The following is a 27,647-nucleotide window of genomic DNA, read 5'->3' as shown; positions in this document are numbered from 1 at the left end:
AAGGCATTACACCCAATTTTGCACAACCCCCCCCCCCACAAACACACACCACGTCCACCTGTCAGCCTAACCCTAGGGAGTGTGAAATTCTCTCCTGTGTTTCTATGAAGCTACTTGACAAATTTTCACATGAAGCATTATAATACAAATAACAGACATTCTGCAGTTAATTCATCAAACTAATTTCCAGATTGTGCTAATCGTTGTCAATGTTTTGAATTCTGATGACTTGAATTACAATGCTTACACACTGAGGTTAGACAGTTAAAAATTACTCTCATGATATTCATTATTTCCTACATAGAGGAGAGTGCTGTATTCTAAATTTGGAACGTGTTTATTTGAGGCGGCCAGTAAACTCTATTTTCAACACACTGTTTTAAGACAATGGAACGGCTGCACCACATGCTAATCATTGCCGAGTCAGTCATGTCGTCTGCACCAAAGCTATCTTAGTTTAAATCTAATGAGCAGGAAGAGAGAATTGCTTTGAACTGCTGCAGTGGGCTGCCAAAAGCTGTCATAATATTTATCACTCAAGACATTCCAAAGCTGAATATGCCAGGAAGTATGGATGTAACGACTGTGATAAGGGCCAGGTATGGGCTGCTTCTTCACAGTGATAATGAACGTGCTTTGAGAAAAATAAAATAAGGACAGAATTTACATTTGTTTCAGGTTTTGAAAATATGTAGAAAAGAAATAAAAGTGTTGCCCTTGACTCAACTTCGCCAAATAGAAATACAGTAAAATTTAGAGAAAAACCTGTAAAACCTGTTGTACTACAACACATTATCATATGTGTTCTTGTATGCAAGTACATAAATGACAAAATAAAAAAGTAAGAATTAGCAAATTATTTGTGAGATCAGAATTCCAAGGCATTCAGTTTCATTGACAGCCTTGAGAACTAGCAAGTGAGCCAGCTATTCCAATTCAGAGGGCAATTAAGTGTCTGGAATCACATGCAGGCCAGACTGGCAAATTTCTTTCCTTAATAAGCCAACAGCCAGTAGTTTTATGGTCACCTACTCTTTCTTTCGGATTTATTTAATTAGCCAACTTTAATTTAAATTTCCCGGCTCCCTTGCTAGCATATGAACTCCATGCCAAATCATGGGCACGGTTTAGCGGTAAAATTTCAAAGTGTCATTTTGGGTGCGATTGACAGGGAGTTTCTCGAAGGCAATGTTGGTGAGGTCATGGCCCATACTTAATGAAACTTAGTGCTGGAAATGAGCCCCCACCAGCTTCTTGCCATTACTGGCTCCCTTGCAGTCTGATTCGCCAGACTAGCGCCTCAGTTTATTGCCACAAACAAAAGGGAGCTGCTTTTAAACGCTTCCTCACCACTCACTCCAGTCAAAACGCAAGCATGGCAGCGCACAGACCTACTCCTCGCTTTGGGGATGCCGACCTCACAAGGTTTCTGGACACCATGGAAGCAAGATGGGACACCCTGTTCCCCCAAGGGTGTCGGAGGACCGGCACCAAGGTCACCAGTAATGCCTGGGAGGCAATGGCGGGAGCTGGCAGTGCGGGCAGCATGACGAGGAGGACCGCCGTACAATGTAGGAAGAAGATCAATGATCTCCACCAAGCTGCAAAGGTAAGTTACCACCTTCTTCCTGGCATCTCAACTACTCCCCGCACTCCCATAAATCACTGGCTGACACCTCGCACCTTCTCCAAATCCGATCTTTGGGCTTGCTCCTCAACATCCCCTGGCACCCACCAGCACAACCCCTCCATGTCCAGTTGCAGTGCTCACACATGCCACTAGCCATCGACTGCCAGATCCATTAAGCGTGCAGCTTACAAAGCCCTCTCTGTCCCCGCAGGAAAAGATAGCCCATAATAAACGGGAAAAGGTCAAGACAGGGAACAGAGTCCCAGAGATCCAAGTCTTCATCGCCTATGAGGAACGGGCCCTGGTGATCACGGGGTTGACCGAGGAGAGAGTAGTCATCGATAGTGAGGTTGACCTGCGCCTAGAGGTGAGGATCTACTGCCCCTTCATCCAAATGACTTGTCTCACGTGAGTTGTTCATGTCAGACAAAATGATCCTTCCCTCTCACTGACCATATGTCCACTGTCTCACAGGATCTCCATCTGATGGGGCCCGGCCATCCAGCGTCGCCCCCCGCCTGCCATCCAAGAGAACACCTCAGAGTCTGAGGAGACCACCATCGAGATGTCACAGCTATCACCCCACCTTCCATCAGCGCAGAGACACACACCTCGGTGGAAGACATTGGTGGACAGGCTTCTGGAACACAATCTGGTGGGCACCATACAGTTGCTGATGCACATCACGTGGAGGCAGGGACATCTAATGGAGTCAGCAGCTGGAAGGCTGCTGGATCCCAGGAATCAGCTGAGTCCAAGTCAGATGCTGAGCTGCTGGACAAGATTATCCCAGAGCTGATGCAGATGCTAGGACACGGCTATAAGATTCCAGCAACATTCCGATAAGTGCATGGCCGATTGGAGGATTCCCAAAGGCTATGGGCGCAAGAGATGATACCGACAATGTTTGGCACTGCAGTGAGAAGCCTGGAGCATGAGGTCTGCGTCTTCAGTAGTGGTGTCCAAGGCATGGCTCAGTCAACCATGGCTGAGGGCCTCGACATCATGTCCAGCCGATGAGGGACATGTCCTAAATGCAGTGGACATTGCCGAGGCACTGCAGAGCATGGCCCAGTCACCGAGGTCCATTGCTGAGGGTGTTGACACCATGGTGCAGACAATGGGGAGCTGCCAAAGCTGCCGTAACCAGTTGACGTAGAAGCCTCTGGAGCTCACTCCAGCTGCCCCTCCATACCATGGAGACACCCAGGGCCCTATGGGTGCCATCAGGGAGGAGGACGTGCTGGAGACTAACCCAGAACTTGCCACCAAGGATACAACGGTTGTTTCCAGTTCTTCCATATCCTCCCGCCCTTCTGACACTATTGCATCTCAAGGGGAGTGGGCAGAACAGGATGCCAGTGACACCGGTAAGTGGCTGAGGCCATCCAGAGGACGCCCATCCAGAGCAAAGGCCACAGTCTGCAGAAAAAGGCAGGCTCCCTCCTCCTCTGATGTGCATCCTGAGGACACACCTATACGTAGCATTGGACCATGTAAGATCAAGAAGACTGAGGATCACTGAGGGCATTCTCCATTTGGGAGACTATGGGCACGATCCATCAGCCGCGTTGTGCTCTCCCTTGAGCGCGGTGTGACCAGTGAATGCAGGGAGAGCCCTCTCGTGGGCTTCCCGGCAGTCTTCACACCTCGCGTGGTTCACCCAAGTCGGGCAAAGCATTGGGAGTCAGAAACACGGCCCACAAGGGGCGTGACCATACGGTGCGTGCCGAAGCTGGTTTTAAACCAACTTCGGGGCAATTACCCAGTATCCCCCGGTATCACAGGATCCATCCACCGGATTCCCTAGCGAGGCCACAGCTGGGCGCCGTTGAACACTGGTCCACACAAACGTGGACCAGGTGGAATGGCACCTGGGGGGGGCACCTGGTGCATGGAGACCCCTGGATGGTCAGGGTCCGTTCAGGGTGGCCCCCTGGCACTGCCAAGGTGCCCAGGTGGCACTGTCAAGCTAGCTGGAGCACTGCCCCGGTGCCAGTGTGGCAGTGCAAGGGCGCCAGGGGCAGGGGGCTATGGGGGTCATGCCTATGAAAGGAGGGTGGTGGGGGTGTTGAAGGGTGGTGGAATGCAGGGCAGGTAAATAGGGGCCTCTGCGAAGTTGTGGGGAGGGGGTGATGGGTGGGGATCGTGGAACGGAGGGGGTGCTACTTGGGGGGGGGGGGGGGAGCCTAAAGAAGGGTGAGACCCAGGGACCCCACAGCAGGGTGTCCTCATTTGGGGGGGGGGGTGTAGGGTAGTGCCCATATGTGCAGGGGGTGACATTGCCCATGGGTGGGGGATGTGGGCGACCCACAAGCTCACTTAGAGATCAGGGCACCCTTTCATAATGGCGGCCCGATGTCTGAATTAAGCCCCCCCAGTGATATTCCCCGAGCAATTCCCAGCCCAGAAGGCGTTCTAACTGCTGGGACCAGAGTTAGCACCGAGGAGCTGTTTTTAAGTGCTCAACTTACCACACACTCACTGCAGCGACCAAGATGGCTCAGAGAAGACCTGCCCCTCGAGGTCGGGAGTCCGAAGTGGACACACAACTCCATGCTAGTGAGGAGCAAGGGTTACCTTCTTCCCCAGCATAGCCTTCAGACCCAGGCTTGCTCTCCTGAACAATGCCTGGGAGTTGGTGGATGAGGCAGTCAGCCCTGCCAGTCTCATCAGGAGGAGACAGCTGGTGATCTGGAGAGGCGGGGCTCACTCATGAGGCCTTTGTCCTCAGAGAACCAGTGAGGGCTCCAAAGGTGGTGTCCTCTGGTTGGGGTGAGCCCTGCTGATCCCCTGCTTCCTCTGCAGTGGGAAAGTGCTTCTGAGGAGTGCCAACACCTGATGGATCCCTGATTGAGCTTGGCCCTTGATACAGCTGGGGCATGTTGATTTGATTTGATTTGATTTGACTTTATCACATGTACTGAAGTACAGTGAAAAGTATTTTTCTGCGGCCGAGGGAACGTATACAGTACGTACATAGTAGGCACAAGAACAATCAATATGGAACATTGACAAATGGTACATCGACAAAACAGTGATTGGTTACAGTACGGAACAAGGGGCCAAACAAAGCAAATACATGAGCAAGAGCAACATAGGGTGTCATGAATAGTGTTCTTCCAAGGAACAGGTCAGTCCCAAGTGGAGTCGCTGAGGAGTCTTGTAGCTGTGGGGAAGAAGCTGTTCCTATGTCTGGATGTGCGGGTCTTCAGACTTCTGTATCTTCTGCCTGATGGAAGAAGGCAATGCCTGGGTGGGAGGGGTCTCTGATAATGCTGTCTGCCTTCCTGAGGCAGCGGGAGGTGTATACAGAATCAATGTGGGGGTGGAAAGTTTGTGTGATGCGTTGGGCTGAGTTCACCACAGTCTGCAGTTTCTTGCAATCTTGGACTGAGCAGTTGCCATACCAGGCTGTGATGCAGGCGGATAAGATGCTCTCTATCACACATTTGTAGAAGTTTGTGAGAGTCGATGCAGACATGCCAAATTTCTTTAGCTTCCGCAGGAAGTAGAGACATTGTTGGGCTTTCTTGACTGTTGCATCAACGTGAGTCGGCCAGGACAGACTGTTGGTGATGGTGACCTCCAGGAAATTAAAGCTATCGACCATCTCCACTTCGGCGCCATTGATGCAGGCGAGAGTGTGTGTCGTGCTACGCTTCCTGAAGTCAATGATCAGTTCCTTGGTCTTTCCAACATTTAGAAAGAGGTTGTTTTCAGTACACCATGCAACCAAGTGATTTATCTCCCTCCTGTAGTCTGATTCGTCGTTGTTTGAGATGCAGCCCACCACAGTCATATCATCCTCAAACTTATAGATTGAGTTGGAGTTAAATGTTGCCGCACAGTCATGGGCGTATAGGGAGCACAGTAGAGGACTGAGCACACATCCTTGCGGGGCTCCGGTGTTGAGGACTATTGTGGAGGAGGTGCTGTTGCCTATCCTGACAGCTTGCGGTCTGTTCGTGAGGAAGTCGAGGATCCAGCTGCACAGGGAGGGGTCAAGTACAAGATTGCGGAGTTTGGTTATTAGCCTTGTTGGGATAATGGTGTTGAAGGCTGAACTGTAGTCTTTGAACAGCAGCCTTACATAGGTGTCCTTGTTGTCGAGGTGTTTGAGTGTTGATTGCAGGGCTAGTGAGAAAGTGTCTGCTGTATGTATCCAGAGGTTTGGCCTGGGTGCGTTCTTAGATGACCAGCCTTCTGAGCATTTAAGGAACACAGGCAGCACTCAGCAGTGTGAGCAGCCAGGAGCCTGTAAGTAGCACCAATGGGGTGCATTTAAAAGACAGACTGCAGCAATGGCAGTCTGAGACAGGCCACTCTGATCCCAAGGGGGAAACCCTGAGTCCACAGACATGGCATCAAATCCCTTTCCGCTACTCCCCCCGGCCCAGGCAGCCAGCACCCAACAAGCCCGACGGTTTACAACAGTTTTTCAGTTTTCTTAAGCCTCCACTCCCCCTGCATGGCACCCAGTCCACATTTGTAAGTACTTGTAGTAATTCACACCCGTCAACGTCCACCTGAGAGGAGAGGAGCATCACGGAAGGACGGAGCATGAAGTGGCCAACCCACTAATCACATTTAAATGCATGCAAAAGCTGGTTTTGTATGTCCCCACCGGTGCAGGGCGCAAACCTCGTTTTCACCACCAAGGAGGTACCGGAGAATGGCACCCGAATCAGCGGCGGGCGTTGTAGCCACCTAAAATGGCTGATTCACGATTAATTTGGCCAAAACCCGATGTAAAATGGCTAACTGAAAAGGCTGATGGGAAAATCAGCCAACAGTCCACAAACGGACAGCTGCAGACAGAACAGTGTATTCGGCTCTGGGAAGTCGGCCCAGATCGATATCTGCAACCATTAGCAGCACATCAACCCAGCCATCTGCAGTTTAATCTGCTATCCTCAGGAACAATTGCTACAAATTAGCAATTGAATGCCGATCCAGACCTCTCGGCGCCAGCAGTGGCCAAGACAAAGAAAGGTGAACGACCACCCCCCGATCAAGGAATCGCCCCATTATTGGAGCATATCGAACCTAGTGATTGGGAACAAATCCAATCACTTGGGACCAGGGTCAAGGTCCGTCCCGAGAGGCGGGAAGCCCCGGGAACTACAAAAGATAGGGGCCAATTTCAGATCGACCCTTCTCTCCCTTCTTCTCCTGCTCGCAACCTTCGCAAGAACCATCGACCAGAAACCGTAGGTTTGACTCCAGCGATCGCTACCCGATAGAGACTCCTAGCCATCGACCTGTATCAGCCTTTGAATCCCGCAGGCCAGACCCAATTCGATAAGCCATTCGTTTCCCTGACCTGGTGGGCCATTCCCAAAAGTTAAGTATTGGCCAGTAGTGGTAGGTAGTAGTCTAGAAAGTAGGATTATTGTATAAGTATTTATTGCTGTATATAATAAATGACCGTTGATTTTACTCTTACTAAGCGGTGTGCTGTCTTATTAATCATAACTAGAGCTTGAACCACGTGGCAGTAGCAGAAAGATACCTGCCAACTCGTGAGCAAAGGTGACAGAATTAGAGCTAATAAAACTAAGGCTAATAAGAGCAACAGTGTGGACCTCGATTTTGGCTGGATGCTTGATTCTCTGCCCAATCACGATTCGTGTTTCCGGCATCGCGAGGCGGAGAATTTTGCCCAATATCAGAGGCTTTTGCGGCTGTTTAGTGCCTGAGAGTCGTGGACCATACAGTCAAATGTCTTGACCCATAATTCAAAGCTGTGTGATTCTGTGGTATCCTTGACAGATTGTAACCTAGGGCTGGACTTTGTGAGGCACTGTGGTCCCCCTCACCCACCCCTCCAAACCGGCTAAAACGTTAGTGGGAAACATGGCTGCCCTGCTGTTCCTTAATGTTCAACTAGCCATTAGCAGGCTGAAGGCAGGATTGTTGCCCCTCAGAGATAGGAGGAAGTCTCACCTCAGAGAGCTACAGGCCAATCAGAAGGCTGACAGTTTTGTGGTCCCAGGAGCGCCAGGCAAGAGTGGTGGCCACTGCTTGAACTACAGGCAGTCACCAATGGAGATCACTACTGCAGCCAGTCAGCAAGGTCAATATTGAAACAATCATTGTACATGAGGTATATTTTACATTCTTTGCTTTGCTTCGATATCCGGATAAAATTGCTTGTGTGTTATAAAGTTGAGATGAAACTCAAGTGTGACAATTAGAATGCAAGTCCTTATATTTATTACAAAAGCCACTAATTTAAATGGTCTGCTGTTTTTTAATAATAAATAATCCTCTGTGTGAAGTAAAGCAGGAGAAATGAATATATTTCTTCCAGTGGGTTTGAAGGTGGGGAGCTCGTAAAAGCCAGTGGGCTCTCTTTGCACCTCTAAACCACATGCCAGCGATCTGTATGAAATTAAACAGGTTGCTGGAGGCACTGGACAGCCCATCCACTGTTGGCCCATTTTTTAAAAAGGTATTGTTATTCAGCAAATTTTCAACAATTTTTCAATACAAAACAAACCCCCTCCCCCCCCCCCCCCCCCTGCCAGCTCTCCCCCCAAACTACCCCACCCCCTCAGCAATCAACTCCCCAACAATTGTAGAACCCCGATCCCCTACAAGAGCCCGCCTCCATTTTTACCCACAGAGCCCCCCCCCGCCCCCTGCTCCAGCCCGCATCTTCTCTGCATTTCTCATCCAATAATAATACTACAAATGTGGGAGGCCTAACACCCCGCCTGCCGTATCACCCTCCTAATCCTGGCATCCTTCCCTGCCCAAACAAACAAGTAGATCAACCAGTTCACCCCCCTGAAAAAAGACTTAGGCAAAAAAAACAGCAGGCTTTGAAACAAAACCAGGAATTGTGACGCAAACCACTGCGGGGCGGGCTTGGCCCTTGTAGGTGTGGAGGATTCCGTACCTTTGGGGCGGCCCGACGCTGGAGTGGTTCACGCCACTCCGTCCCGCCGGAGTTGCCCGCCCCGCCGATTATGGAAGAATCCCGCCCCTTAACTCTGGCCTACTAACGACCATTGACCCTGAAATGACAGCTGGGCAGTTCCCTTGGGAGGCCATTTATAAAAATAAATTTAGAGTACCCAATTCATTTTCTCCAATTAAGGGGCAATTTAGCGTGGCCAATCCACCTACCCTGTACATCTTTGGGTTGTGGGGGTGAAACCCACGCAGACACGGGGAGAATTTGCGAATTCCACATGGACAGTGAGCCAGGGCCAGGATCAAATCTAGGACCCCGGTGACGTGAGGCAGCAGTGATAACCACTGTGCCACCGTGCTGCCCAGGAGGACCTTTTTTTCAAATTTATTCATGGGACGTGTGCCAGCATTTATTACCCATCCCTAATTGCCTTGAGGGGCAGTTAAGAGTCAAGCACATTGCTGTGCGTCTAGAGTCATATGTAAGCCAGACCAAGTAAGGATGGCATATTTCCTTCCCTAAAGGACAGTAGTGAACCAGATGGGTTTTTACGACAATCAACAATGGTTTCATGGTCATCATTAGACTTTTAATTCCTGATTTTCTTTTTATTGAAATCAAATTTCACCATTTGCAGTGATGGGATTTGAACCTGGGCCCCTAGAATCCTCTGGATTACTAGTCCAGTGACAATCAAACCACTTCCCACTGAACCTTTAGCCATAAGGGGCAGGGACCACTGCACCTCTTAAAATCTAGCCCTAAATTGCAATCTATTGATATCACAGAGCCACACAGCTTTGAAATATGGGCCTAGAAATTTGACTGCATAGTGCCCATTTTTTCAGGCATGAAATGACCTCGTAAAATGGTGGTATAAATTCTAAGCTCATTATAAGTCAGTAGTGCACCAGCCGCCATATTGATTAAGGCTAAAACATTAGCCTAAACTAGACATGAGAACCTTTGTGAATGAAAATAGAGATATTAATGCCTGATTCAAGATTAGTCCATCATGAGGCAAAGCATGCTGGCTGCACTCAGGAAAACTAGTCCTACAGGCAGGCAGCCTAACAGTGATCTGCTTGACCACACATTACAAGAGCAGGCACCGCCAAAACTCCCCGACTGTCACAGCATCCTCACCCCCTCACTTTCCTGAGGGTTGCCACTGCGATGTAAATCAACTGATCTTCAAGATATTTTATCAGCTAAGTGAAGAGGCCTCAATGGAAATGAAAATTGGGAGGAATGTATCGCAGTCAGTTGAACAGCTATTATTTGTTTTACACTATTGCCCAAAGTCAAAATTATCTCTGTGATGTCTGTTCGAAGTGCACCTGCTTTGAGGCTGTATTGAATGGAGCATAACGGGCAGCACAGTAGCACAAGTGATTAGCAATGTGTCTTCACAGCGCCAGGGCCTCAGATTCGATTCTCTGCTGAGTCACTGTCTGTGTGGAATATGCACGTTCTCCCCGTGTCCTTCGGGTGCTCCGGTTTCCTCCCAAAGACGTGCAGGTTAGGTGGATTGGCCATGATCAATTGCCCTTAGTGACCAAAAAAGGTGAGGTGGGGTTATTGGGTTACGGGCATAGGGTGGAAGTGAGGGCTTAGGTGGGTCGGTGCAGACTCAATAGGCCAAATAGCCTCCTTCTGCACTGTATGTTCTATGTTTATATCACAATCCTGACTAGGTTGGTACTATGATCAAAAGGCCCAATACACTGCAGCAACAGCATGTTCCGGTGGGGAAATGGGGGTTGAGAAGGGGGCATTGTTGACAGAACAACTTGCATTAATACAACATATTTAATGTTGAAAAACGTCCGACAGTGCTTTACAGTCAGAGAAAAAGACACAATGAGCCAAAGAAGACATTAAGAAGGGTAGGTGGGATTAATGGAAGCACATACTTTTGTTTAAGATTTGTTGATTTCTAAGTTGCAAAAAATTATGTTGCAGAACAAAAAAAAAATCAACCACAATGGTACAAGTATGAGCAATACCAAACTGGTTGTGTTTAACATTTACTTGTACTTATAGGTTCCTGTGGTGGTTAGAGAGGCGTAGAGGCTGTTATCAAAGATCCTTTTGCAAACTGTTGAAAATTAAAACCAAACCTCCCAGTGATAGGGGCGGAAGACTATCAACCACTGTGAACTGCAAATTTATCAAAAACAATTTGCAGTTAATTATTCTATGGCCAATATACTGTGTAGTTTCAGTAATGATGTATTCTTTCTTTGTTTAATGCTTAGTTTAGTATATCTGATATTTTTCCTTTGCAGCTTTGTATTTCGCAACTTTAGCCTTTTCAACTTGGAAATCAGATAAACTTTTCAGGAACATACATGCATTACACTTATTTGACATAACTGTGACTACACTTCAAAGTCACTTCATTGGCTTGATGCATTTTTGGGATGTGTTGAGGTCACAAAAGGCACTATATAAATGCAAACTCTTCATTATAATGTCAACCAATGTCATGATTGAAACTTGAAAGATTTCACAAAAGGGACTAAAGCTGGGCTCTCTTTATTAATGAAACTACGTAGCTGCCCTGCCACCAGCCATCAAAACCAGCCTGAATCCTCGCTCTAGGGTTGGGAACGCAGTCAGAAGAATTCCCAGCTCTGTAAACCCAAGTTGGGATAAACTGCCCCAGATGTTCTGATTTTTGTTCCAGGGGAAGAGTGCAATGGGAGACATGCACGCTGACCCCAGAAACAGTTGAGATGTCCCAAAGGACACCTTACCTCTCCCAAAGGTGTCCCGGAATTAAATCCAAAAGGGTACATCACCTCTACAAAAGAGTACTCTATGTCTCCAAAGAGTTCTAATACATTTAAGCCTCATCTTACCAGGTGTAACATGAACAAGTTGTATAACTCCATCCTTGTGAAAATTAGATCAGGCTATCTCCATGAACTACGGATATCCAAATTTCAAACCACACCTGCTACTGCGCCCCCCTGCTACCTGCACCAACCACAATGCCTCCCCCCTTAGGGGCGGGAGTTCTGAATTTGGGCCTCCGCGCTCATTTCCACAAAGACAGAGAGCTCTGTCTCTTCATAAATTCAGGCCCCGCATCTTGTGGCATTTCAGTATTATAATGTATTATAAGTATGATTTATGTAAGCTGCTTATGTTTTGGGTCTGTGACTTTGCATTTAGGTAAAATTAGGGGGTGTCATGTGACCAGTTTTGAAGTCTACCTGATCGTACAGGATGGTTTGATAATGAGAAACCAAAAGAAGCTTAAATTCTCTTACTGGGATGAGGGTGCAGTATTCCCATGCTTGGAGACAATGGCAGCAGCCTGTGTGTTAACCGTGGAGACTGTGAGTCTCCAAAGTCCCAGAAAAGTGATGAGAACTCAGGCTGTAAACAGTTGTGCTTTAAATGGTCCATTTAGTTCTAAGGTGAAAGAGATTAAGCTCACTAGGGTAGCTAATTAGCATTTCCACTGAGGTGTAATGTCCATGTGATTCATGTTGCCATTGAGAAGGATGCAGAGGAAGCCATTGTAAAGGTCAGGTTACAGACTTTCCTGGAATATCACAGACAATTTTTTAAGCTGACCTGGATCCGGGAGAAAGAGAGCAGCTAGAAACCAACACGTTTCTGTGGTTTGCTGTGCAGGAATGTGTGTTGGAGCTTGTCCTTGGGCAAGTTACCAGGCCGAGAAAAGAAAAGACAGGGGTAAATCCTTGGAAGCTAGGAATCACTTTGAATTGATTTTGGGAAAATTGACTATCTACGTAAAGGACAGTGTACAGTATAGCTGTAAAGTGTATTTTTTTTTGGTTGGGCTAAAGATAAGAACTGGAGTATTCTGTTCTGTGGTTTAAAGTATAAGTTGCCTCCAAAGCTAGTGTTTGGACATGAGTGGTTTTAGTCTTATGTTACAGTTTCAATGCAAAATATTTAAAAAACATATTTTAATTCAAATTTTTCATGTTAATACCAAATAACAAGAAGGACTAAAAACAAATGCATACTTAAAACTACCCCTCAGAAGACCTAATTCCTCCCCCCTTCCCGTTTCCCCCATCCACAACAAGTGGTGACCAATTCCTTGAAATAAACAATTAATGACTGTGTTTTCCGGTAAAACCCCTCGATTACTTTCCTCACGGTGTGTTTGACTTTCTAGAGGCATAGGAACTCCATCAGGTCTGCCAGCCACACCTCTGGGTGAAGATGCTGACCTCTATCCCAGCAGTACTCGCCTATAGGCAATCAGCGAGGTGAAGACCAGGACATCGGCCCCCGCACCTATCTGCAGCTCTGGCGAGTCTGACACCCCAAATATGGCCACTAAAGGACAGGGCTCCAGCTCAACCTTCAGAATCACCACCATGGTGCGAAAGAAGGAGACCCAGAAACCCAAGAGCCCGGGACAAAACCAGAACATGTGTGCATGGTTAGCCGGATCTCCTGAACAGTGCTCGCACCTGTCCCACCCTGCAAAGAAGTGACTCATTCTGGACTTGGGTCAGCTGGCCCAAAACTACTTTAGGTTGGATCAAACCATGCACGAGGACATGGAGTACCCTGCGAAGGGCCTCACTCTACACCTCGTCATCTAATATGGGCTTGAACTCCTCCTCCCAGCTAGCCTTATCCCCCTCCACCGACACCATATCCTCCAACATAATCCGACTATAAATGCTGGAAGTGTTCCTTCCTCCGACCCTGCAACTGAAAGAACCCTCTCAATTAGACATGTTGGCAGTGCCACAGGGAATGTCTGGAAAATCAATTTTGCAAAGTTGGGAACTTGAAGATATCTGAATAAATCTGACCCAGAGAGCCCAAATGTTACCGTCAATTCCTCCAGACTGGCAAACCACTCCTCCAGGAACAGATCACTCACTCTCCCCAGCTCCTTCACTTCCCACCCCACGAAGATGGCATCCAACCTCGCTGGCTCGAACAGATGCCAGGAACAAATGGGAGTCAGCTTCCACCTGAACCCACATGGCTCCTGGATCACTATACCAAACCAACACCGTCTCTGCATTAGCTGCCAGGAGGAAAATATCAGGTTCGGCAACGCCAATCCCCCTGACCGTCTATCCCTTTAAAGGACTGCCCTACAAATCTTCATGGTCCTGTCCTCCCATATAAAGGATGTAATCAACATCTCGACCCTTTCAAAAAAGGATTTATGAAGGAACTGGCAAACACTGGAACAACAACAGAAATCAAGGCAAAATGTTCATCTCGATCGACTGAAACCAGCCCACCAAGGTCAGGGGAAGGCTATCCCACCTTTGAAGGTCAGTCTTGACTCTACCTATCATACTAGTATAGTTCAGAAGTCGGCCCAATCCAGAGTCATTTGGTCTCCCAGACACCTAGACCTGGAACCATCCATGCAAAATAGTTACACTCCTAGGTTGGTTCTCCTCCCCGGGGGTTCATGGGAAACACTCGCTTTTCCAAGTTTACTTTATATCCAAGGAGTCAAAGTACCTCAGCAGTTCCATTATATCAGCCATGGTGGGGACCGGGTCTGTCACGTAAAGTAAAATGTCATCAGCATACAGGGACACCCTATGCTCCACCGCTCCCCTCATTATCCCTCTCCACTTACTCAAAGCCCTCAAAGCAATGGCCAAAGACTCTATTGCTAATGCAAACAAGAGAGGGGACACCAGGCACTCCTGTCTCATTCCCCTATTTAATTTAATGTACCCAGAGCTCCTGGTATTGGTGCAAACACTGGCCGAGAGAGCTTTGTGCAACAATCGTATCCAAGACACAAACTTGGGCCTCAACCCAAACCTCTCCAAAACTGCAAAAAGACACCCCCATCTACCCTATCAAATGCTTTTACGGTGTTCAACGAGACGAATACCTCTGGATCGGGCCCCTCAGATGGGGAAAGCACCACATTTAGCAATCGGCAGACATTCGATGACAATTGCCGGCCTTCGACAAAACCCATCTTATCCTCCCTAATAACCTGAGGACGATATAGTTCCAACCTCAGCATTAAAACCTTGGCCAGCATCTTGGCATCCTCGTTAATTAATGGAATAGGGTAGTACAACTCACATTCCATGGGGTCCTTGTCCTTTTTTAATAAAAGTGAAATCGATGCCTGCATCAGCATGTCAGGCAGGGGACTCTGTGTTACATAATCCTCAAACATCCCCACTAATAACGGCACTGGCCATCCAGCAAATGTCTTGGAAAACTCCACCGGGGACCCATTTGGCCCTGGGGCCAGACCTGTTTGCACTTGCCCTATTGTTACCAAGACCTCCTCTGTGCCCAACGACTCCTCCAGCCCCTCACGCTCTTCCTCCCACATCTCGGGAAACTCGAAGTCCCCCAAAAACTCCAACATGCCTGACCCACCCCCCCCCGGCCCTCATGTCCCCAGTGGCTCCGACCTATAAAGGCTGTTAGAAAATGTTTCAAACGCACCATTAACTTTGTCTGGAGCGTGACATCCGGTGGCAGTATGTAGGTGGAGGTTGCACGTTGAGTGGCTCCCGCTAGCTCTTTCATTTTTTGGCCCTTTTCACACAGTTTTGGGGGAAATTTTATATGAACAGTCTCCAGCAAAGTTGTGGTCATCAGGGAATGTCGCAAACCAAACGCAAGAATATGGGATGAAAAGGAACAAGCTCTAGGCCACCTGAGGGCTTGAGCTCAGTGAGGAGTGCTGTGGGAGGAAAGACGGTGGGGACATGCTTGCCGTGTGGGGCTGCACCCATTACGGTGGACACGCTGGCCAAGGTGATGGTGATGGAGTTTGAGCGGCAGTTTGCCAAGCATTTTGAGTGGCATTGAAAGGAGATGGTAGGAATGCTCAAATAGTTGGTGGACGATATGGCGATAAAGGAGGCTCTTGGAAAGATGTCAGGAGCAGGCAGAGGTATTGAAGGCTTTTCCCCAGGGTAGAGGGGTCAATTACTAGGGGGCATAGGTTTAAGGTGAGAGGGGCAAAGTTTAGAGTAGATGTACGAGGCAAGTTTTTTACGCAGAGGGTAGTGGGTGCCTGGAACTCACTACCGGAGGAGGTAGTGGAGGCAGGGACGATAGGGACATTTAAGGGGCATCTTGACAAATATATGAATAGGATGGGAATAGAAGGATACGGACCCAGGAAGTGTAGAAGATTGTAGTTTAGTCGGGCAGTATGGTCGGCACGGGCTTGGAGGGCCGAAGGGCCTGTTCCTGTGCTGTACATTTCTTTGTTCTTTGTTCTTTGGGGTCTCGTCGTCGGTGATATGGGAGGCGTTGAAGGCGGTGGTAAGGGGCAAGATCATCTCGTATAAGGCACAAGTGGATAGGGAGGCAAGAGAGGAGCGACAGTGGTTGGTGAATGAAATCTTGAAAGTTGACGGTAAGGATGCGGAGCATCCCACTCCAGAGCCTTTGGTCAGCAGAAAGATACTTCAGACGCAGTTCGACCTTTTGTCTGCAGTGAAAGCGATATGCCAGCTGAGACGGGCAAAGGATGTGGTGCACAAGTACGGTAAGAAGGCCAGTCACCTGCTGGTGGGACAGCTTCGCCAGTAGGTGGCCTCGTGAGGGATTGTTCAGGTCTGGGATGGGGCGAAGGGGCTGGTGGTGGCGCCGGAGCAGGTGAACAGGGAATTTCATGAGTTTTTAAGAGGTTTTATACGTCGGAGCCTGCGGGGGATGAGTCGGATGTGGAGGGGTTCTAGCAAGGGCTGGAGTGTCCTAAAGTAGGAGAGAAGAAGGCAGTGTTGGAGGAGACAGTGGGGATTGAGGAGGTTCGGACGGCGATAGGGATGATGCAAATGGGTAAAGCACCGTGCCGGATGGGTTCCGGGTGGAATTCTATAAGAGGTTTTGGATAGGCTGGCACCGGTGTTGTGGAGATATTTGAGGACTAATGGGACGCTCCTGGAGACGATGGGAAAGGCATCTATTTCATGTTGTTAAAAAAGGTTAAGGACCTGGTAGAGTGTGGGTCGTATCAGCCAATATCTCTGTTGAATGTGGATGCCAAGATTCTTGCCAAAGTGTTGGCGCTTAGGTTGGAGGAGAGTCTTGCGCAGGTGATTGGGGAGGATCAGACAGGGTTTGTAAAGGGTAATCAGTTGTCCTTGAATGTGCGGCACACGTTAAATGTGCTGCTCTCCCCATCAGAAGCAGGGGAGCAGGGGGTGGTAGTGGCGCTGGATGTGGAGAAAGCGATTGATAGAGTAGAGTGGAGTTATTTGTTTGCGGTGTTCCAATGGTTTGGGATTGGGTCTAAGTTTGTGGTGTGGGCCAAATTGTTATATAAGGAACCGAAGGCGAGTGTTCATACAAATGAGGTGAACATTGGGATATTTTCGGCTGCATAGGGGAACGAAGCAGGGGTGTCCCATGTCCCCCCTTTTCTTTGCGCTGGATAGAGACTTGGCAATTGTGCTGAGGTGCTCGGATAAGTGGAGGGGGATAGTGAGGGGGAGGTGGAGCATAGGTGTCCCTTTATACTGACTACCTTTTATTGTATATTTCTAAAAACGATCCCACAGTGGAGGATATAATAGGGCTGCTCAGGCCCTTTTTCAGGAAATAATTGAATTTGGAGAAGAACGAGTGCTTCTTGGTTTCCTCTCTGGAGGTGGGAGCTGGCTTGAGAGGATTGCTGTTTTGTGTGGCGACTGCTAACTTCAGGTAACTGGTGATGCAGGTGGCTCGGGACTGGGCCCTGCTCCGTAAATTGAATTTTACGAGCTTGGTGGGTAGGGTTAAGGCAGATTTCTTGAGGTGGGACAGCCTCACCATATCATTGGCAGTCTGGGTGCAGGCGGGAAAGATGAATATCTATTTTTATTTTTATTCCAGTGCTTGCTGGTCTTTTTTTTTAATAAACATTTTATTGAAGTATTTTTTGGTATTATAACAACAACACAATAAACAATGTACATGAAACTATAAACATAGTGCAAAAGCCGTCTCGCTCCCTTACAGGTCCCACCTTTATTAACCCCCTACTCTAAGCTAAGCTAACCCCCCCCCCACCTTCTGCTGACGATTAATTTTCCGCGAAGAAGTCGACGAACGGTTGCCATCTCCGGGCAAACCCTAACGGTGACCCTCTCAAGGCGAACTTGATTTTCTCCAAACAGAGAAAGCTAGCCATGTCCAATCGCCAGGTCTCCGACTTCGGGTGCTTTGAGTCCCTCCAGCTCCTCCTCCCACTTGCGCTTCAGCTCCTCGATATCCGTCTCCGGGCTACCAGGGAAGCAAAGGCCGAATGTCTGCTTCATTCTCCTCCTGGATTCCCGGGCCTTCCGACACCCCGAAAATCGCCGCCTCTGGACTCAGCGCCACCCTTGTTTTTAACACCGTGGATATGACATCTGCAAACTCCTGCCGAAATCACCTAAGCTTCGGACATGCCCAGAATATGTGGACATGATTCGCTGGTCCTCCCGCACATTTTGCACACTTGTGTTCCACCCCAAAGAATCTGCTCATCCGGGCCACTGTCATGTGAGCCCGATGAACGACCTTAAATTGTATCAGGCTGAGCCTGGCACATGTTGCGGACTTGTTGACTCTACTCAACGCGTCCGCCCATAGACCATCCTCTATCTCTCCTCCCAGCTCCTCCTGCCACTTGCGCTTCAGCTCCTCGGTCTGCGTCTCCTCTGACCCCATGAGTTCCTTGTAAATGTCCGAGACGCTCCCTTCTCCTACCCACCCTCTGGAAACTACCCTGTCCTGAATCCTCCTCAGTGGTAGGAGCGGGAAGGTTGACACCTGTTTACGTAGGAAGCCCCGCACCTGCAGATACCTGAATTTGTTTCCCCTCGCCAACCCGAACTTTTCCTCCAGCTCCCTCATACTCGGAAAGCTCCCCCCTATAAACATATCCCCCATCCTCTCAATCCCTGCTCTCCACCATATCCGGAACCCCCTATCCATACTTCCCAGGGCAAACCGGTGATTATTACAGATTAGGGACCAGACCGATGCTCCCTCTGCTCCCACATGTCTCCTCCATTGCCCCCAGACTCTCAGGGCCGCCACCACCACGGGGTTGGTGGAGTACCGTGCCGGCGGGAATGGCAGAGGCGCAGTTACCAACACCCCCAAACTGGTGCCCTTACATGAAGCCACCTCCATACACTCCCATGCCGACCCCTCCCCCACCACCCACTTCCTGATCATGGCTATATTCGCCGCCCAGTAATAGTTACTAAAATTTGGCAGCGCCAGCCCGCCCTCTCCCCGACTCCGATCAAGCATTACCTTCGTTACTCGCGGGGTCTTGCCCACCCAAACAAAGCCAAAGATCACTTTGTTGACCCGTTTAAAAAAGGACCGTGGAATAAAGATGGGGAGACATTGAAACACGAACAGGAATCTCGGGAGGACCGTCATCTTCACCGTCTGCACTCTCCCAGCTAATGACAACAGGAGTGCATCCCATCTCCGAAAGTCATCCTTCATTTGGTCAACTAGCCGGGCCAGATTTAATTTATGCAGCCGCTTCCATTCCCCCGCCACTTGAATGCCGAGGTACCTAAAGCTTCCCCTTAATAATCTAAACGGCAGCTCCCCCTATCGCCTCTCCTGTGCCCTCGCCTGGACGGCAAACATCTTACTTTTCCCCATATTTAGCTTATACCCCAAAAACCGGCCAAATTCCCCAAGAATCCTCATGATTTCTTCCATCCCCACTAATGAGTCGATACATACAGAAGCAGGTCGTCTGCATAGAGCGTGACTTTGTGCTCCATCCATCCCCCCCCCCCCCCCCCGGACCAGCCCCTTGAGACTCTCAGAGCAATTGCCAACGGCTCTAACACCAGCGCAAACAACAGTGGGGAGAGGGGGCATCCCTGTCTCGTCCCCCGGTGCAGTCTAAAATAGTCCGATGTTGCTTGCTGGTCTTTTTGATGAAAACCTTTTTTATGGGGATGGAACAGTTGATTTTGTCATTTGTATGGGCGGGTAAGGTAACGAGGATTCAGAAGACGTTGCTTCAGAGAGAGCGACAGTTGGCAGGTTTGGCTCTTTTGAATTTGATGTCTTACTATTGGGTGGTTTGATGTATTGCTATTGGGTGGCGAACACTGAGAAGGTGCAGGGCTGGGGAAGGGAGCCGAAGGCAATGTGGGTGAGGATGGAGGCAGGCTCATGTAGGGGGGTCAGGGTTTCAGGCACTGGCAACGGTGCCGCTCCAATTTGCCCCAAGGAAATAACTCGGATTGTTCGCCACGCTGAGGATATGGAGGCAATTTCGGCAGCATTTTAGGTTAGGGCGGGTCAAGGCAGAAGCCGGTTCAAGAGAATATTGTGTTTGAGCCGGCGCGAATGGATGCTAGATTTCGGGGATGGGAGGAGCGGGGGTGGTGGAAATGAAGGACCTATTTTTGGAAGGGTGGTTTAAGAGTTTGGAGGAGTTAGACCATAAGACACAGGAGCAGAATTAGGCCACTCGGCCCATCTAGTCTGCTCCACCATTCAATCATGGTTGATATGTTTCTCATCCCCATTCTCCTGCCTTCTCTCCATAACCTCTAATTCCCTTATTAATCAAGAACCTATCTATCTTTGTCTTAAAGACACTCAGTGATTTGGCCTCCACAGCCTTCTGTGGCAAAGAGTTCCACAGATTCACCACCCTCTGGCTATTTTTTCCTACAAGTGGAAACTCCCTCTCCACATCCACTCTATCCAGGCCTCGCAGTATCCTGTAAGTTTCAAGAAGATCGCCCCTCATCCTTCTAAACTCCAACGAGTACAGGCCCAGAGTCCTCAACATTCCTTTTACGACAAGCTCTTCATTCCAGGGATCATTTTTGTGAACAACCTCTGGACCCTTTCCAAGGCCAGCACATCCTTCCTTAGATACGGGGCCCAAAACTGCTCACAATACTCCAAATGGGGTCTGACCAGAAATTTATACAGCCTCAGAAGTACATCCTTACTCTTGTATTCTAGCCCTCTCGACATGAATGCTAACATGGCATTTGAACAAAGAACGAAGAGCAAAGAAAAGTACAGCACAGAAACAGGCCCTTCGGTCCTCCAAGCCTGCGCCGACCATGATGCCCGACTAAACTACAATCTTCTACACTTCCGGGGTCCGTATCCCTCTATTCCCATCCTATTCGTGTATTTGTCAAGATACCCCTTAAACGTCACTGTTGCCCCTGCTTCCACCACTCCTCCGGCAACAAGTTCCAGGCACCCACTACCCTCTATGTAAAAGACTTGCCTTGTACATCTCCTCTAAACCTTGCCCCTCGCACTTTAAACCTATGGCCCCTAGTAATTTGCCTTCCTAACTGCCGACTGAACCTGCCCGTTAATCTTAAGAGAATCTTGAACAAGGACTCCCAAGTCCCTTTGTGCTTCTGATTTCCTAAGTATTTCTCCATTTAGAAAATAGTCTATGCCTCCATTCCTCCTTCCAAAGTGCATAACCTTACACTTTTCCCCATTGTATTCCATCTGCCACTTCTTTGCCCACTCTCCTAGCCTGTCCAAGTCCTTCTGCAGCCCCCCTGCTTCCTCAATACTACCTGTCCCTTTACATATCTTTGTATAATCTGCAAACTTAGCAACAGTGCATTCAGTCCCTTCTTCCAGAACATTAATGTATATTGTGAAAAGTTGTGGTGCCAGCACAGACCAGAGGCACACCATTAATCACCGGCTTTGGGATTCTGCGCCTTTAGGTATATGCAGGTGCGGGACTTTGCAAGGAAGGTTTTCCCAAAGTTTTTGGTGACACCTCCCTCCTCACTGATGGAGAGGGTGTTGTCGGTGATGGGGTTGGAAAGGCCGGGGCGGGGGGGGGGGGGGTCGGGTCATCTCAGCGATTTATGGGAAGATTTTGGAGGAGGATATGGTGTTGCTGGAGGGGGTTAGGGCCAATGGGAGGAGGAACTGGGGGTGACATTGGAGGAGGGGTTGTGGTGTGAGGTGTTGCGGAGGGTGAATGCCTTAACATCGAGTGCAAGACTGGGATTAATATAGTTAAAGGTGGTGCAAAGGGCGCACCTGAAAAGGTCAAGGGTGAGCCGGTTGTTTGAGGAGTTGGAGGACAGCAAGCCACCCCCCCCACCACCCAACAGCCCAATAACTCAAAGAATCGCCCCCCCCCCATTCATACCTCCCCCTCCCACCTCCGCAAACCCCCCCCCCAGTACATCCTTCCTCAGATACGGGGCCCAAAACTGCTCACAATACTCCAAATGGGACCTGACCAGAGCCTGATATAGCCTTAGAATTACATCTCTGCTCTTGTATTCTAGCCCTCTTGACATGAATGCTAACATTGCATTTGCCTTCCTAACTGTCAACAGAACCTGCACGTTAACCTCAAGAGAAACTTGAACTTGGACTCCCAAGTCCCTTTGCAAGCAGTGTGGGAGAGGTCCGGCCAACCACATACTCATGTTCTGGTCCTGCCCGAAGTTCGAGAAATTTTGGGGGCTGTTTTTCAGCACCATGTCGGCGATCTTGCACGTGGACTTGGAGCCCAGTCCCCTGGCGGCCATATTTGGCGTGTCGGACGTACGAGCGGGGACAGATGTTTTAGCCGTCCCATCACTGATTGCTCACAAGTGGGTCCTGTTGGAGTGGAGGTCAGCCTCTCCACCCAGTGCCTCACTATGGCTTGGGGACCTGATGGAGTTCTTGTAGTTGGAGAAAGTTAAGTTTACCTTGAGGGGGGGTGATTGAGGAGTTCCACAAGAGATGAGGCTATCACAATATGTGGACATTGTAAAGCACATAAAGGGTTAATGTAATGTTACTACTCTAGACACTAGATGGTGCTATAGAGGAACCATATAAATATCATGAGCGCGATTCTCCGAGCCCCGCGCCGGGCTGGAGAATCGCCGCAGCCACGCCACGCCGCCCCAACGCCGGCGCGCGATTCTCCGAGGTGCGGAGCATCGCCGCCATTTGCAGGCCGCTGGACGCGGCGGGGCCGCCGATTCTCCGGCTCGGATGAGTCGAGTGGCCGCACGGAAAATGCAGAGTCCCGCCGGCGCCGGCCACACCTGGTCACTGCCGGCGGGAACTCTGCGCGTAGGGTCGGGGGGCGGCCTGTAGTGGGGGATGGGGGGCTCCGTCCCCGGGGGGGCCTCCGATGGGGTCTGGCCCGCGGTCGGGGCCCACCGATCGGCAGGCCGGTCTCTCCCCCCCACCGAGCCTACTTTGTTACGCGGCCGGCCCTTGAACCCCTGCACCAGGATGGCGTTCACGACGGCGCGAACACTCTGTCTCTATTTCGGAGAATCGCGCCCTGCATGTCTCCTTGACTTCTGGGACATAGATGGAGATAAAGGAAGATAAATGGAGAAAGTGGAAGAGAGCAAGACAGAGTAGCTGTGAGATAGTTGAACTAATAGTATAGTTAATAGTGTGGATATGTAGTGTAATCTTTACTTAACTAATTCCTTGGTAATATGTTTGAATTTAATTCAGGGTAGTGTAATAAATTAGCTTTGTTTATTAAACACAACTTGTTGTTCTTTGTTAGCACTCCAACCTTTAACAGGCTGAAAGAACCAAAACAAAGAGCACAACACAGGGGCCTGTTTATTCTTCATTTTAAAGAGTTGGTTACCATCAGCTGCTAGGGGGATGGGGGTGTTGAGGGGGTGGGGGAGGGGAGGAAGGGGGGGGCGATTCTTTGAGTTATTGGGCTGTTGGGTGGTGGGGGGGGCTTGTTGTTCTTGTTGTTTTGCATTGTTTTATTTCATGTATAAAATGTGAAAAAACAAATACAAGTATTTTTAAAAAAGCATTGTCCAGAGAGGACACCAGCCTGCCACCCAAGTCTTTGACCTGGATAACCTCCCGGGAGATTGCCTGCCACCTCAGCTGTCAAGCCAAGTGACTACTGGTCTTCTCCCCATATTCATAACTAACCCTCCTCGAACGCTGCAATTGGCACAGCTTTATCCGTAAATAACAGGTCAAACTGCATCTACAGCTTTTTCCTACTTGCCAGGAACTCTGGGATTGGGTCATTCAAATACCTGCAGTCAACTTCCACAATGTCATCCACCAACTTCTGCCGTTCCTCCCTAGCCTCACTATCTATTAAATACAAAATCTTGACTGTCATTTTTTCAGCTATTAGCTGGAAGATCAAATTTTGTTTTAAAAGTTGTCCATCTCCACGGGAGAATTGTGACAATGTTAATATCATGTGCTCATTGTAGAAAATTGTTATCCTTTCTCTTGCCCACAGGCCAACATTTCCAATCACAGAACAGAAAAAAAACAAGACAGGTGACTGGGTTGCCTTAATGGTGGCTCTGCCTGTGACTTCTATGCAGTTCTCAAAGTTTCTAGAGGTAAATTCAATGATTTCATTTACAAGGACTTTACCACATCCCTTTGCAAATTGGAATCCTGATTTATTATCCCAGGTATTCTCATAAAAATGAAACATCATATTGTTCCTTAATATTAAATGAAAATAAATTTCACTCCAAAGCTGAATTTAAAAACATTAAATCGATACTTTTAATTAAGGCGCTTAAATTTTCTTTTTACCGCCAGTTTATGTTCATTTTATTTGTATTAGCGGACGTACCTATAGGATCTACCCAAACTGCCAAGGTATCCTGGGGAATATCTGCTTTCACCTTCTCCAATGCAGGATCTTTAATGGAAACATCATGGTGAACAATCCTGGCCAATTGTTTGGCTGCTGTCATATTATCCTCCAGTACTTTGCTCAGCAGCTCTGCTGTTTCTCTTTCTGTTGCACAGACTTTGACTTTGATCTTCTCTCCTTTAATAGAAATAAAACTAGATAGTATGCAACACAGCAAGAACCTTCAACCAATTTTTTTTTTCTATTTTGAATTCTAGTTAGGTTGAAATGTGCTAAACAGAAGTCACGTGATGTTGTGAAAGAAACAACACTAGCGCACAGCTCCTTTCACCATTTTAATAACATTTCATTGTGATAAAACAAATGAGAAATTAAAAATACCCTCATAGGATCCTTAACTAGGAAAAGTGCTAACTGCCAGGGTTACTGAAGAAACAGAACATCAGTGCTTACCAACTCACAGGATGAAAAGCTATGGTAGTTGCTCAGTATAGAACTGACAATATTGCATCAAATCAAATGTAATAATAATCCCTGATTACAAACCAGAAATGAACTTTTGCTAGTTGGGGCTGCATAAACCGTTGTTCGAGGGCATCGGAAAGGGTGAGTAGACTGTATTCTTTTCCAGATTGATGACAAATCTTACTGCCAAATTTGGGCTTCCTGAACAGCTCCGAGTTAGTGCCTGTAGAACATTCGATCCCTGTCAATGTTCCTATAATTCACTCTGAATCAAGCTGACTTCCATTATATCAATGGCAGTGTGACAACAATATTTGAATTGGTTCAAAGTTTGCTAATTCTTGGTAGGAGAGCAGTGGTTTTTACATCAACTGATATAAATCACAAGACTGTCTTTACTTATGTGGTGTACAATGTATTTATCTGGCTTAGTGGTAGCACTCTAGCCTCTAAGCCAGAAAGTTAAGGCCCCAAGCACTATTTCATGACTTGGGCTCACAAAACTAAGCTGACACTTCAGTGGAATGCAAAGGGAACATTGTACTTATATGTATTCTAATAAAAGGTACAGTCTTTTGGGTGAGGTGTTCCCATCTGCCAATTCAAATAGTTGTAAAAGATCCCACTTAATTGTTATAAAAGATCCCATTTAATTCTTACAGCACCGCTGGGTGTTCCTCTGCTGTCCAGACCAATATAGATCTCCCAACACCTCCAAACCAAACTGAAAACGTCATTTATCTCATTTGGCTTTTATGGGCACTTGTTATGCAAAACTGGCCGCCATGTTTGCCTACAAAGCATTTTTCAAAACTAATTTATAATGAAGTGCTTTGGGATGTTGGCAGGTGATGAAAAGTGTTACACAAATCAAGTTTTATCTTTTTTGAACAAGATTATCTTTATTTTGTGAATTATCATGTACAAAGGTTCCATAATTTTTTTTTAAATGCATTCATGGGATGTGGGCATCGCTGGCTGGCCCAGCATTTATTCTCCATTCCTGAGGACAATTAAGAGTCAACCACCTTGCTTTGGATCTGGAGTCACCTGTGGGCCAGACCAGTTAAGGACAACACATTTCCTTTCCTAAAAGGACATTGCTGAACCAGATGGGATTTTATGACAATCAGCAATGGTTTCATTGTCATCATCAGACTTTTTAGTTCCCAATTTTAAAAAAATTGATTTCAAATTTCACCATCTGCCGTGGCGGGATTCGAACCCAGGTCCCCAGAGCATTACCCTGGTCTCTGGATTATTATTCCAAGACAGTACGACTACGTCACTGCCTCTCCCCTTTAAAAAGTATTAACAAAGAAGCACTTGAACCCACAACCTTCTAACACAGAGACAGAAGAGTTGCCAACTATACCACAGCTGATTTTCTATAATGGCAGTAAAGGTAAAATACATCAAAGCGATGTTGATATACTATTGATTGCCTGCCACTTCAATTTTACAACTTGCTCTCATACTGACTTCCCTGTCCATGGCCTCTGGCAGTGTTTTGTTGAAGCTCGATGTAAGCTCCAGATTAGCGCCTCATTTTTTGATAAGGTACTTTGCAGTCTTCTGGACTTAACACTAGGTGCAACAATTGTAACAGATGTAACCTCTGCCCTCATTTTGTTTCCTGTTTTTTGCAGGTTTGGTTTTACTTTCTTGGTTTTTTTTCTCTTTCCTTGCTTTTGGGCAGCAGCTGTTCATCTTTCTGCCAACCACACCTCATCTGGACACATCTTTTGTTTCTTTATTTGTCCCATTATCACACCCTTTGGCCTTACACCACAAATCTTTTTGTCATTTAATATCTCCTGTAGAAGACAGAGGGTAGCAGTGGAAGGGTGTTTTTCCGAATAGAGGTCTGTAACTAGTGGTGTTCCACAGGGATCAGTACTGGGACCTCTGCTGTTTGTAACATATATAAATGACGTGGAAGAAAACGTAGCGGGTCTGATTAGCAAGTTTGGGGATGATACTAAGATTGCAGGAGTTGCGGATAGTGATGAAGATTGTCAGAGAATACAACAGGATGTAGATAGGCTGCAAAATTGGGCGGGAAAATGGCACATGGAATTTGACCTGGACAAATGCGAGGTGATGCATTTTGGTAGATCCAATTCAAATGGGAGCTATAAAATAAATGGCAGAACCATCAGGAACATAGAGACACATCGAGATCTGGGCGTGCTGGTCCACAGATCCTTAAAAGTGGCAGCACAGGTGGAAATGGTGGTAAAGAAAGCATATGGCATGCTTGCCTTCATTGGACGGGGTATCGAGTATAAAAGCTCAAAAATTATGTTACAGCTATATAGAACGTTGGTTAGGCCACATTTGGAATACTGTGTCCAATTCTGGTCACCACACTACCAGAAGGACTTTGGAGAGAGTACAGAAAAGATTTACCAGGATGTTGCCTGGTATGGAGGATATTAGCTATGAGGAGAGATTGAGTAAACTGGAATTGTTCTCCCTAGAGAGAGGGAGGCTGAGCGGTGACCTGATAGAAGTTTATAAAATTATTAAGGGTATAGATAGTGTGAACAGTTGGAGGCTTTTTCCCAGGGTGGAAATGACAATTACAAGGGGGCACAAGTTCAAGGTGAGAGGGGAAAGGTTCAGTGGAGATTTGCTGGGGAAATTTTTTACACAGAGGGTGGTGGTGGCCTGGAATCCACTGCCAAGTCAGGTGGTTGAGGCAGATACGTTAGCGACCTTTACGACTTATCTGGATAGGCACATGAACAGACGGGGTGTGGAAGGATACTGGCGGTTGGTCTAGATAGGACATGTGATCCTGCAGGCTTGGAGGGCCGAAGGGCCTGTTCCTGTGCTGTATTGTTCTTTGTTCTTTGTTTTCCACTCTACCACAGACCTTCCCTTGTACTTTTCCAGCCCACCCTGCCCCTTTTACCTTGCTCGACACTAATTACATTTTTAACATTTCCCAGTTCTGATGAAAGATTATTAACCTGGAACACCAACTCTGTTTCCCTCTCCACAGATATTAATTCTCTTTGGAGTATTTC

The 27,647-nt window shown here is 47.8% G+C and overlaps 1 protein-coding gene across 3 annotated transcripts in view; it reads right to left on the bottom strand.

Moving 5' to 3' along the window:
• LOC140392734 (inositol polyphosphate 1-phosphatase-like) overlaps positions 1 to 27,647 on the bottom strand; it is a 136,669-nt gene that overhangs the window by 66,647 nt on the left and 42,375 nt on the right. For 2 of the 3 annotated variants that reach the window (XM_072478305.1, XM_072478295.1), the window contains one exon: positions 24,124 to 24,324. The exons of the other annotated variant lie outside the window; for it this stretch is intronic. In XM_072478305.1, the coding sequence (XP_072334406.1) occupies positions 24,124 to 24,324 (201 nt within the window). The remainder of the gene's footprint in view (positions 1 to 24,123; positions 24,325 to 27,647) is intronic. 3 annotated transcript variants of the gene reach the window in all.

Source organism: Scyliorhinus torazame, chromosome 2, assembly GCF_047496885.1.
Source record: "Scyliorhinus torazame isolate Kashiwa2021f chromosome 2, sScyTor2.1, whole genome shotgun sequence".
In the NCBI taxonomy this organism is placed as follows: Eukaryota; Metazoa; Chordata; class Chondrichthyes; order Carcharhiniformes; family Scyliorhinidae; genus Scyliorhinus; species Scyliorhinus torazame.
Note: the sequence above shows the minus strand (reverse complement) of the source record. Positions and strands in the feature narration are given on the sequence as shown.